The 13,320-nt window shown below is 46.2% G+C and overlaps 3 protein-coding genes across 3 annotated transcripts; all 3 read left to right on the top strand.

Annotated features, from left to right (window-relative positions):
* Positions 1-3,418: 3,418 nt before the first annotated feature.
* On the top strand, positions 3,419-5,846 carry Pmar_PMAR011640 (hypothetical protein; the record flags this gene model as incomplete). Its single annotated transcript, XM_002773747.1, has 5 exons — positions 3,419-3,435; positions 4,676-4,760; positions 4,928-5,008; positions 5,689-5,741; positions 5,819-5,846. 5 exons carry the CDS (start codon positions 3,419-3,421, stop codon positions 5,844-5,846), a joined length of 264 nt encoding a protein of 87 aa, XP_002773793.1.
* A 1,504-nt stretch (positions 5,847-7,350) lies between these two features.
* On the top strand, positions 7,351-8,286 carry Pmar_PMAR011639 (thermitase, putative; the record flags this gene model as incomplete). The annotated part of the gene is made up of 1 exon (XM_002773746.1): positions 7,351-8,286. The coding sequence occupies one exon, from the start codon at positions 7,351-7,353 to the stop codon at positions 8,284-8,286; it is 936 nt and encodes a 311-aa protein (XP_002773792.1).
* Positions 8,287-11,516: 3,230 nt separating this feature from the next.
* On the top strand, positions 11,517-11,864 carry Pmar_PMAR011638 (hypothetical protein; the record flags this gene model as incomplete). The annotated part of the gene is made up of 1 exon (XM_002773745.1): positions 11,517-11,864. A coding segment is annotated over one exon (348 nt), but the record flags the coding sequence as incomplete, so codon positions are not given.
* Between the last annotated feature and the right edge of the window lie 1,456 nt (positions 11,865-13,320).

Genomic DNA, 13,320 nt, shown 5'->3' with positions numbered 1-13,320 from the left:
AGCCTGATCGACCCATGACTATGGTTGATCCTCCGACTGTAGGATTTTCCTTTGTAACGAGGTCAGGAGGAATTGAGCAGGGGGGACGACGGTTCCAGTTCGATGACACCACAGATTTGGCCAATATGGGACCAAAGGATATCTTAGAACTGGAGAGTAATGCCTTGAAGGACCCAGAGTTTTGTGAAACTCACGAGGTTTGTGGCATTCGACTCGGAGACCTCGTTCTTGCACTCCAAGGAAGGCCTGCCAAGAAGCCGCAGAATGAGAGTGCCTCTACTTTGGCCAGAGGAGGTGCGCATGGTCCTTACTTCCGGCTGAGCGAGGTGGGTAGTGTTTTAGAACACCAGGATCCCAGCGTTCACGAAGGCTGGAAGGTTTATCTGAACACAACAAGGGCGCGGGAATGGGCGCTGTACCGTAGCCATTCCCATCCGTTGCTAGCTGCCCACCAGGGTGCTCCCCGAGCCTGAGAAGCATTACGGAAGGCAAGAATCTTGCCGCAAGATATGTTTGGGACACAATGGTGGCTGATGTTCGTAGGGGTGTATCTACCTATCATGAATGCCAGATGGGCAAACCCTTCGCAAAGGAACCTGCTCAACCACTGGTACGCAAGAGGAACTCGGGCAGGTTCACCAATGTCCATATCGACTTCCTGACCAAACCGAATGATGCCAAGTTGGGGGGGATCTCCCGAGTTGAGCCCTGGAGGATGGCAGTACCTATGTGTTCTGATGGATGAGGGGACTCGTGTCGCGCTTGCTGTGCCATCGTTCTCTACAAGCACAAGGGACGTGATTCAGGCGTTACTCCAGTGGTGTGCTTGCTATGGAATCCCTTCAGTCCTCCAGATGGATATGGCCGGGGCTCACCAGTCACAAGAGCTTGCAATGTTCCTCAGGATGATGGGCATCTCTTTGAGGCCGGGAGTGCCGAGAAGGCCCCAGAGTCAGGAGATGATTGAACGGCTCATTCGTGATGTCAAATCCGCCATCCAAACTGCCCAAGCAGATAGACGAAGGTACACCACTCCCTGGTGGGCTGCTGCACTAGTAGCCATCATGGTGCATAACCACTCTACTTAGTATGACACCCACTTATCTCCCCATAAATTGGCTACAGGCGCACCCTCCACAGGGTTAGTATCATTACCCTCATGTCCTCAAGACACTGATGACGGGCCTCAAACTTCGGACATTGATGACCCTACGAAGCTCTGGCATCGCCTGCATGAGTGGATAGGTTCGGCCTACTCACTTCTCACTCATGTACGGAATGAGAGGCAACTGGTTGCCGAAATGAAATCTGTTGCATCTTGCCGTACGCTAAACATTCCCAGGAGGGGGATAAAGCTCGCCTTTACAGAACAGTTGATGGACATAGGCGCGTTGAAGGCCCTTTCGAAGTGGCCAGATGTGATTCTAACAACTGTTATTTGTATTTCTAAAAGGCAGAAAGTTTCCCGCTCCTCTCTCTCACCTTTTATTTTCTCGTGAGGACGATGTTGAGAGGAAAAGAGAGGAAGAGACCGGCCCTCATCGAGCACACTTACCCTCCATCCTCCGCGGCAAGATGCCTCAAGGTATCGCACTGGGCGACCTAACTGGTGGAGAATGGGTGGTCGTCCGTCGATTGACAAAGATCGATTGGGGGACTACTACTTGCTATCTTGCCGAATTCAAAATGAAGGTGAACGATAGATTCATGGTTGAATGCCTTGATCAAGCTCCCTCTGGTAGATGGGTTATCCCTAGGTCCAGGGATACCGATCAAGTAGTCAGCCCTAAGCACATTCTCGGTGAGCAAGGTTTCTACCCAACAAGGACGAGGCCTATCTCATCTCGCGTTGCCGAGTGGCTGGAGTCTCACGGTATTAGCCATGTTCGCCACTAAGAGGGGATGTGTGGCTGACGGCAGCCTGATGTCAGTGCAGAGTTAGTGCCGAACAATTTTTCTCTACACTATTAGGTTGATCGATAGACGGTTTGAGCTACTAGCTTAATCGAAAGACGATTTTAATTGCGTCACGTTTTGCTCATTGCTCATCTTTACCACTACCTTATCTCTCCTTATGTCGAGTTCTCCCAGTGAGCAGGCTCACGTACAATATCGGAATATCCATGGAAACTAAGCTTTGCATTAGGAGCAGTTACAGGGTTGTCGATTTCATGGAAATCGCAAGGCCATTTCTGAAATTGAAATTTCATACGGAAATTTCCATGAAATTTGTTTCAAAGGTGGAAAAAGAAATTTAGCTCCGCCGGTACCGGCGGAGGCCTTGTTTCTCTGAGAATCTCTGCTTGGTCTTGTCGAAAAACTCCTTCGAACAGAGTTCCCCAGTTTCTCTAAAAATATCAGCCCTGATCTTTTTTTGCTTCTCCATATGTGAGTGACTTGTACCCCGGATGAAGCGAGCCTAGGAGCGCGTTGGTGCTGTTAGTAAGTAGTGTCTCTGAGACTCCGGTTCATAGCCGTAGCTAGAGCAACAATATTCTTATGAAATGATCCCCAGCTTGCACCTTAAGCAAGAAGTGCAAAATCTTGGGAGTAAACTTGAGGTGAGGATCGCTGTTGGTGCTTGCTGTTGAGGTCCCCATAGAAGACCTTCGGCGTTTTCGACACTTCTTGGTAGGGGGGTGGTAGCAGGTCCAGTTTTCACGGCAAACATGGTCCCTTCGACGAGTAGAGTAACTCTACTAGAGTTGTCGAACCCCTGATCCCACCCACACCGGCGGATGAACGTATTTTGGATCTTAGCATCAGCAACCCTCTCCTCTGTAACCGTCAAAAATCTCCAGAGGGTTGAGTTAGAGATAAAGACGTCTCGTTCATCGGAGACCACGTTGTCATTCGGCTGATCCAACTTGGGCATATATCAACAAATCTGTGTAGTAGTCTACTATTGATCTCAATGTGAGTGAACTCCATCCTGACTATAACAGAGACTTCTAGAGAGCTACTCTAAGCATTGGACACAGCATACCATGTTGAGAACATGGAGCATGTTGAACATGATGTTGTATAACAGCACACACGAAATCACCATGTTGTGAAACGGTTATGACATCTGTCGAGCGTCATTTCAATCGATCTCTCCTTGAATCGGTCCTGATCGCGAATGCGATGGTCAATTCGTTATGTCTTGTATAGCGTCTAACTGAATAATTGTTTTCGGAGCTTTCGGAGCACTAGGGATAAGTTCAATGTCTGTTCATCGTCTTTTTCCTAAAATTTCCTCTAAAATATGAAATTTCCACGGGTTGCATTTCTAGTCTGGAATTTCCAATTCCGACAACCTTGAGCAGTTAAACTCGTATTTATACTGTGACAGTTTATGAAAAGCAAATGCGGAGAATTTGCGTTATTTTATGAGACTAAGCAACGTAACGATGGCTATGATTCAAAGCCTATGAACATGCGTTGTGACAGATTGTGAATTTTCGCTGTAATTTTCATTTCCTCAGCTGAGCTCAGGAGTTTCCAAAGCTTGTTATTGAAGTTTATATATGAATTTGGGTAGAAGTATACAGAAATGAATAAGAAATACCAAAATTTCCTCTCAGAATTTCTTCATATTTTCATCACCAACACCTTTGCATACTTTCACATTCGCGTTTGAACCTTGGCGTCAAGTGATTCACATTGTTATCATATTGATGTTCGAAATCTTAAAAATCGACGGTGTTGGAGATTAATACTCTCAAACTAGGTGTATATAATCGTGCGTGAAAAAATAACATTTTCGAATTCTCATTACATACTCTCACGCTTTCAGCAAATGCATTGCTTCCCCATTATTAATTCTAAAAGCCTCCCAACACTACAATTCTACTCTTTTCAATGCATTACTAAACCTACATCGTGCGTAATTTTATCACGTTTTCGAACATTTTCAACTTCTGTCGTTGCTTCCTATTCGTTGTAGTTCACCACGTTCATAATAGGTATCATATTCATACCTCAACGGTCCCTGACGAAATTGCTATATTCGATTTGGATATGATCCGAAGCTAAACCCAGAAGCAGTGAAATTTCAGGTGAGTTGAGATTTCATTGAAGTGATCGGTGTTGGAATATATGGAATCGCTTTCCTCAGCCGCTGAGCTCTTTCCTATACAGTGTTGGAGTAGGAATATATGGAATCGCTTCCCTCAACTGCTGAGCTCTTTCCTATACAGTGTTGGAGTAGGAATATATGGAATCGCTTTCCTCAGTTGCTGATCTCAGAAGAGTTTCCTATACAGTGTTGAAGTGGGAATATCTCATCGCTTCCCTCAGCTGCTGAGCTCTTTCCTATACAGTGTTGGAGTAGGAATATATAGAATCGCTTTCCTCAGCTGCTGAGCTCAGAAGAGTTTCCTATACAGTGTTGGAGTAGGAATATATAGAATCGCTTTCCTCAGCTGCTGAGCTCAGAAGAGTTTCCTATACAGTGTTGGAGTAGGAATATATGTTATCGCTTTCCTCAGCTGTTGAGCTCGAAAGTCTCCTCACTTACTATAGGAGTTTATATACGGTAGAAATGTACGGAAACCGAAGAGAATTTGCAGAAAATTCCTCAAAAAATTTCACATCGTTGGCCACACATGTGGTTGACCATGTGGACATTTTCCCTCCACACAGTAGTTATGATCGATCAGGTGATTGATTTTAGACATTTTCATTTTTGCAGTCCGGCAGCAGCTCGGGAGCGTCCTAGTGCGACTACTACTGCTACTACTATTACGACGGAGAGCAAACCTGATGTTCATTTTCGGGTGAGATTTGTTTTATTGAGTTTACGTGAAGTGGCGTCGTAATACCCTGTGAAAAAATCCGATATTAGCGTTGATATGGAGTAGTCGTGAAATATATATTTTTCACTAGTGTTTTTCGTACCACTAGGGTTGTGAAACTCTATTGAGAGTAAGGTTGGTTGTTTTAGCGCCCACCGGGTAATCGTTCACAAATTTATCAGCTTTGTGATATTGAGGATTCCGCCATTCAAGGAGTAGTGGAAAATGAGGTAAGGAAACTGTGCGGAAAATATGCCCTCAATTCGGAAATTTTGGGAAAATTTCGGAAAATTATCCAGGATTTTCTGTATAATTTTACAGATTTTTTATATAAACACGTAAAATTGCGAGGTTCGAACCGGAGGGTAAAGGCATGGAGACTTACGTGCAGGAAAATGTACATATGTGTTGATTACATGAAAATTCTGAAGAAATTTTGGGAAATTATCGCTGATTTTCTGTATACTCCTACTCGAATCTGTATATAGCCTCTTATAATCGGTGAAGAATCTCCCGAGCTGAATTCAGGAAAGCAAACATACACTCTAACAACGAAACGAGACTAATTCTATATGTATCCGTGTGGTGGGAAAATATGCGCATGATCAATTAAGTGTGTTGGTGACAATGTAAAAACTTTGGGAAATTCTCGTTGATTTTGGAACACTTTTATGCGAATTCGTATGTAAAATCTCCTGAGGAAAGCGGATATATACATTCCTCCTCCAAAACTGCCATTTGTGTTTCTTCTCTTTTGAAAGAGGTTCTTAAGATTAACAGACTTGGGAAGGCCCTTGACCCGACCAGTGGATGGATGGCGAAGTCAACCGTGTCGTCGATACGAACACAACTGAAAGTGATGGGCGGAATTTTTTCCCCACTTGTTGTCCGAGCGATTATATCGATGTAGGTACGTAGTGAAGCTATAAGAAGATTGGAAACTCCGGTGGCGATGGCAATTGAGTAAACATATTCGACTGGTTTAGGATTTCCCCGACTTGTGTTTTTTCAATTAATTTTCAGAGGGCGAATTTTTTCAGTGCTGAGGGCCAATTTGATAATATGTAAATTTGTGTTTTCTATTCAGAGATTAATGATAGTGAACAACTTGTCGCTATAATAATCTCGACAGGTTACTCCTACCACATCTCATGTTCATCCATGCGATATAATTTCAAATCGATCCTTATTAATCTCATGAGATAGCGTACATTTGAATTCATCAAGGATTAATTAAGGATTTTTCCCAACTTTGCTTTGGCGACTAATTTTCAATCAATTGAAATTGTCAAAAGTTGTGTGTGATAGGTGACTGTGTTTTCGTATGCGGCGGGCTTAATATTTCACACGTGTTTTTTCTCGAGTAACATTGGAGTTTCACAACCTGTGATATGAGAAACAGTCGCGAAAAAAAACATATTCGAAAACGCATTTGGAAAGTGAATAACGCGTAAAACACGTGATGTGTTTCACGTGAAATGGGGTGATTTTGTGGTTTTATACATGTGTTGATGAAAATAGTGAGTAAATTTGGGGGAATTTTTTGGAATTCTTTTTGTACACTTTTACTCGAAATTGTGTGTAAGGCTTACACTGTATTACAGTGACTGTAAGCCCCTATAATTAGTGAGGAAACTCTTCTGAGCTCAGCTGAGGAAAGCGAACACGTGCGACCGCCATCGATCGACCGCCAAACATCGTTCTGGAAGTTGAAGCTGCGATCTCATCCACCTTAGGTGGGAACTCTTTCTTAGTTTTTTTTTTTCAAAAACCACCAAAAATTTCCCAAAAGTTTTCATACGGTCATCAGCAAATCATTCTGGAAATTTCAATGATCTAGAAGAAAACTCGTTCCGGTCATCGCAGAAATATGTTCCGAACTATGGACCCAACGTCACCGTCGTCGATTCCAATACTTCCTGTCACCAACTGCTTCCGCTCACGTGTACTTATCGTAGCAGTCTGCCACGATGAGTACATGTGACTCACATGATGTGAGCAGTTTGCTACTAGCAGACACTCAGTAGGCCAGCGGTCTAGTACAATGCGTATAAATGCAGAGAAAGGTAAACCGTCTGATTCGTCGGGCGAAGATACCCGTCTTGCGCACTAACCCATCCTAGGCTCACGTCCAATGCGGTGACAGCGCATCACACGTTTCAATTCTACGTGTGATACGTCACGTACGTGGTAGAGTTCCACCAACGTCTTTACGAGTATGGCTCGAGATTCTCCATTACGACTATCCAGACCTCTTTGCTATACTGATAACGATATGCTAGACCTATCCAAACCTGAGCAGATCTGTGACTTGATAACTTGTGCTATCTATGCAGGTCAGTCCTCGACAATTACGTGCCAACACGAACGATCCGTCACTCATCCGTCCCATCTGCGTGAATCGAAGAGGATAGTTTACGCGTACACTTCGACACGCCGAAGCAAAAGGAATTGCTCTTCTTAGTGACTTACAATGAGGCTCCTCGTAACATCACTCTGGTTCTTCTCGTGCGACTTTCTCCACGTTCAAGCAGAAGTGGACGAAAATGGTCATTTCCGTGGGCTCGGTCCTATGAACGGCGATCCCAACGACGAACTCTATTACATGCAGAAGTCTTATCTTGAAGCCATTTCTATACCTGAGGCTTGGGATATCCTGGACTCCACTGCCAAGAGAACACCTGTGACTATCGCAGTTATTGACGACGGAATCGAGGCCACCCACCCTGACTTGAAGGGTGCCGTCATCAAGGGCTACAACGTCGTTGATGAGAATGATGATACCAGTCCTCGAGGACTGCATGGAACCTGCATGGCTGGCATCATTGGCGCTATCAGGAATAACAACATCGGTATTGCGGGTATTCTGGACAGTGTGCGCATACTGCCCATATCCACGGATGAGTTTTCGGCTTGGCCCTTCATCGAGGATGCTTTCACCTACCTGATCAATGAGAGGAAAGATGATGTGAAAGTTATTCTCATGACGGAAGGTTCCGATTCAAGTGGACCCCAATTCATTGACGACAAGATTCGGGAAGCAACTGCAGCTGGCATGCTCGTTGTCGTCACCGCAGGGCATGCGCACCTGGATCTGGACATATATCCAGACTTCCCTTGTTCCTTCGACCGTTCACCCACTGATGGAGTGATATGTGTGGCTGCAACAGATGGTTCCAAGATGCGGCTTTCTGATGACAGTAATTTCGGTTCAGCTGTTGACATTGCCGCTCCAGGTGAGGGAATAGTTACAACTGATCTCAAAGGGAAGTATAGCCAAGATACGGGTACTTCGGTTTCCGCCGCTATCGTAGCAGGTATAGCTGGGATGCTCTACAGCCTTGAACCTTCTCTGAAGAATAAGCTGGCCCCTGCTGACATCAAACGTATCATCAAGGATACGGCCACCCAAGGTCTCAAGGACAGTAAAGGGGAAAAGACCCTTCCCTTCGGCCGCGTGAATGCTGCGGCGGCTGTCAATAAGATACTTGAAGGAAAGAAGGTTTAATTTTTTACTCTGACTCCGTCTCATGATGATGGAGTCAATGTCACCGAGTCATTGATAACTTGTTCAGTGAACTCTCGTCTAGCTCGATGGCCTCTCCAATGCTGGTTATATTATTAATGTGAAGGTCTGATCATCAGACCTGATCATCGTAACGCTTGGCATTTGATTAGGTCGATTTTTTATGCCCAACTGCTGAGTTTTGAGTTTGCGTCGTGGATTTGCGTCTGGGTAGGTCTTACTTAAGTAGACAAGTATTGGCTCGATTCCGATTAGTCATCGTTCTGGGAGATGCTGGTGCATCATCATCGATCGTTATCCCAATCCCACGTAACACACAATGTGTCTCTCTCGGGTGAAGGAATCCGTTATGGTGAATATATATATCGCCACTCAAGATTCTCTACTAGCAACCAAATATCATGGGGTGCTCAAAGCATAATCGACAAGAACGTTGCTGAGACCAGATCGTCAACGCAACTGACGCATTGCGATCATACCATCAATAAAGATAATTGAATTGAGTGAGATAAGTGTTTTTTACAGTGTTGGCCAATTTGATGCTATGCAAGTGTGAGGAATGGGAAGATTGGTCTAATCTATGCGCTTCCTGCAAATCTAAGCTAGGGTGCTTAATCTAAACTAGTGCTACAATTCCATGCAAAAAGTGCTGTTCCATGCAGTAAGGTGTCTAGGTTTGCGATTATTCCGGTGCTGAGTTCAGGGCCGACCGAGCGAAGCGAAGTCGGCTACAGATTTCGTGTACTCTTGGTTCACGATCAGGATCGAATATAGTGGAGTCCACTACTCCTGGTAGTTTAGATTGTATTGATAATTAAACAGTCGCAGTTAGTCACTAGTTGATTGACGTTCAGTAGGGTGATATATAACAGTTTGATTGGATAGAGTCGATTCAAATAAATCTACTTGCTACACAAATCCTGCTACATGGTGACACTCATAGCCACAGCACCCTTCCGTGTTAATAGGTTGTAGTGATACGATTAGTGGGCCGCTACGAGAAGCAAGAATTAAAATATGTCCTACGAACTAGACGAATTCGCCGAGTCTCACTCGGACAAGTCCCATTGTTGTTCGTCATTTCTACGTATCTATATCTATAACTAAATAGCAGAGCACAACATAATCGTTGCTCGAAGAAGTGCGTTAAAACGTTCAGACGGCCAACTTCCAAGCGCTCCTGTTCTTACTACATCACAGTCTGACTGTGTTTTCGTATGCGGCGGGCTCAATATTTCACACGTGTTTTTTCTCGAGTAACATTGGAGTTTTACAACCCGTGATATGAGAAACAATCGCGAAAAAAACATATTCGAAAACGCATTTGGAAAGTGAATAACGCGTAAAACACGTGATGTGTTTCACGTGAAATGGGGTGATTTTGTGGTTTTATACATGTGTTGATGAAAATAGTGAGTAAATTTGGGGGAATTTTTCAAAATTCTTTTTGTACACTTTTACTCGAAATTGTGTGTAAGGCTTACACTGTATTACAGTGACTGTAAGCCCCTATAATTAGTGAGGGAACTCTTCTGAGCTCAGCTGAGGAAAGCGAACACGTGCGACCGCCATCGATCGACCGCCAAACATCGTTCTGGAAGTTGAAACTGCGATCTCATCCACCTTAGGTGGGAACTCTTTCTTAGTTTTTTTCCAAAAACCACCAAAAAATTTCCCAAAAGTTTCCATACGGCCATTATCCCAGGCTACACACAAGAGTACTCGAGTCAGGTTATGCAGTGATATGCGAGGTCCAAATTTATGTCTACCAGCGGCGAGCTGTAGTGGCCACAGTGTTCCCGAAGTACTGGGTACACTCCGTGCCCGGGTCCAGCCAGGGGACCACTTGGAGCTGCTTGACCTCGAGAAGGCCTTTTATAAGTTAAGGCTAGCGGGGCGTCGCTGTGTGCGAATTAAGACCGCGGGTCGCAGCTTCCATTGTAACCGAGTGGTCTTCGGAATTCGCTGCGGCCCAGCGGCGCTTGCTGCCCAGGTGACTCTCTTGTTGAACTGTGCTTACACTGGATTACTGGGCAGAGCTGTCTGCCGACGAGACACTAAGGAGTTTCTGGATGTTGGTGTATCAGCCCTCCCATACTATGACGATAAAGCTCTCTTCGGCTCCAAAGACCGAGTGGTTGCACTCCGCGATATCCTATTCGAGATAGCCCCCTTAATGGGTGCAGCATGCCCGCCGGAAAAGCGTGATACTATCCCTGTACCATCTCAGAAGGAACAGTCTGTGGAACCCGTTCGCCATATGGGAGTGTTCTGGTCTCGCGCTGAGGATGGTCGGCTGCTTCTTCAATGTGTGGATAGTGGGGGCGTTAGACTACCTGACGCCAATAGCATTTCACGCCGGCAGGTGTTCAGTCTAGCTGGTGCCCATTATGATGGAGTTCAGTGTCACCCATGCAGCCGAGCAGTTGGTGACCACCTACGCCGATGAGCAGGCAAATCGCCAACGGTAGGTGCAAATCCTCAGTCTCGCCAAACATGGGATCACAAATGGACGATCACGCCCTCAACAAAGCGTAAATTGCAGCAAGTCCTAGATATGGCAATCTCTGACGATTTTGGGCATTATCACCATTCTTCTGTCCCACCTCATCATGACTCTCGGATTGAGCACTGTGATTCATCCTCCAATGGTTATGAGATCGTTCTCCACTCGACTTTTTCTACGACCTGCCCGACTTCTCGCACTTCAAAAGACGCATATCAATCGAAAAGAATACCTCGCTGTCCTGAAGTGCCTTAATCTACTGGTCAAATGGGTCGGATGGTTCCCTATTTCCCGTCAGCAAATACGTAAGGTTGTCATTTTCTGTGATAACTCGAGTGCAGTGGCATGGTCCCAGACTGATAAACTCAACGAGAGTATCTACGACCAGGCTGCCATTGCAAGAGCTACAGATGCCCTCAACCAGCACCGGCATCATCTGCAAGTTGACTGTAACATCTCCTTGGAGATACGGCATATAGAGGGTCTTCGTAACCTTTTTGCGGACCATCTATCCCGCCTGCCTGCCACTCTGCCTGACTTGCCTCCTCTGGGGGGAGATGAGCAGGAAAAGGGGCATTCAGCTAGATGCTCAGGACAGGCTGCGGTAGTATTGTGTGCGCTTGCTGAACAGCTCTGCATCGAGAGATTTGGCCATGGCACTCATCATGCATATCGTCCCTGCTCAACTACCTCTGCAAGTGACCCAATGCCTACTGAGCCGGATGCAGAGCCTGATCGACCCATGACTATGGTTGATCCTCCGACTGTAGGATTTTCCTTTGTAACGAGGTCAGGAGGAATTGAGCAGGGGGGACGACGGTTCCAGTTCGATGACACCACAGATTTGGCCAATATGGGACCAAAGGATATCTTAGAACCGGAGAGTAATGCCTTGAAGGACCCAGAGTTTTGTGAAACTCACGAGGTTTGTGGCATTCGACTCGGAGACCTCGTTCTTGCACTCCAAGGAAGGCCTGCCAAGAAGCCGCAGAATGAGAGTGCCTATACTTTGGCCAGAGGAGGTGCGCATGGTCCTTACTTCCGGCTGAGCGAGGTGGGTAGTGTTTTAGAACACCAGGATCCCAGCGTTCACGAAGGCTGGAAGGTTTATCTGAACACAACAAGGGCGCGGGAATGGGCGCTGTACCGTAGCCATTCCCATCCGTTGCTAGCTGCCCACCAGGGTGCTCCCCGAGTCTGAGAAGCATTACGGAAGGCAAGAATCTTGCCGCAAGATATGTTTGGGACACAATGGTGGCTGATGTTCGTAGGGGTGTATCTACCTATCATGAATGCCAGATGGGCAAACCCTTCGCAAAGGAACCTGCTCAACCACTGGTACGCAAGAGGAACTCGGGCAGGTTCACCAATGTCCATATCGACTTCCTGACCAAACCGAATGATGCCAAGTTGGGGGGATCTCCCGAGTTGAGCCCTGGAGGATGGCAGTACCTATGTGTTCTGATGGATGAGGGGACTCGTGTCGCGCTTGCTGTGGGGACGTGCCGCGTGTCCTTGCTTGCACAAGGGACGTGATTCAGGCGTTACTCCAGTGGTGTGCTTGCTATGGAATCCCTTCAGTCCTCCAGATGGATATGGCCGGGGCTCACCAGTGACTGGTGACCAGTCACAAGAGCTTGCAATGTTCCTCAGGATGATGGGCATCTCTTTGAGGCCTGGAGTGCCGAGAAGGCCCCAGAGTCAGGAGATGATTGAACGGCTCATTCGTGATGTCAAATCCGCCATCCAAACTGCCCAAGCAGATAGACGAGGGTACACCACTCCCTGGTGGGCTGCTGCACTAGTAGCCATCATGGTGCATAACCACTCTACTTAGTATGACACCCACTTATCTCCCCATAAATTGGCTACAGGCGCACCCTCCACAGGGTTAGTATCATTACCCTCATGTCCTCAAGACACTGATGACGGGCCTCAAACTTCGGACATTGATGACCCTACGAAGCTCTGGCATCGCCTGCATGAGTGGATAGGTTCGGCCTATTCACTTCTCACTCATGTACGGAATGAGAGGCAACTGGTTGCCGAAATGAAATCTGTTGCATCTTGCCGTACGCTAAACATTCCCAGGAGGGGGATAAAGCTCGTCTTTACAGAACAGTTGATGGACATAGGCGCGTTGAAAGCCCTTTCGAAGTGGCCAGATGTGATTCTAACAACTGTTATTTGTATTTCCTAAAAGGCAGAAAGTTTCCCGCTCCTCTCTCTCACCTTTTATTTTCTCGTGAGGACGATGTTGAGAGGAAAAGAGAGGAAGAGACCGGCCCTCATCGAGCACACTTACCCTCCATCCTCCGCGGCAAGATGCCTCAAGGTATCGCACTGGGCGACCTAACTGGTGGAGAATGGGTGGGCGTCCGTCGATTGACAAAGATCGATGGGGGGACTACTACTTGCTATCTTGCCGAATTCAAAATGAAGGTGAACGATAGATTCATGGTTGAATGCCTTGATCAAGCTCCCTCTGGTAGATGGGTTATCCCTAGGTC

The sequence above is a fragment of the Perkinsus marinus genome (assembly GCF_000006405.1).
Source record: "Perkinsus marinus ATCC 50983 genomic scaffold scf_1104296958712, whole genome shotgun sequence".
NCBI lineage: Eukaryota > Perkinsozoa > Perkinsida > Perkinsidae > Perkinsus > Perkinsus marinus.
Note: the sequence above shows the minus strand (reverse complement) of the source record. Positions and strands in the feature narration are given on the sequence as shown.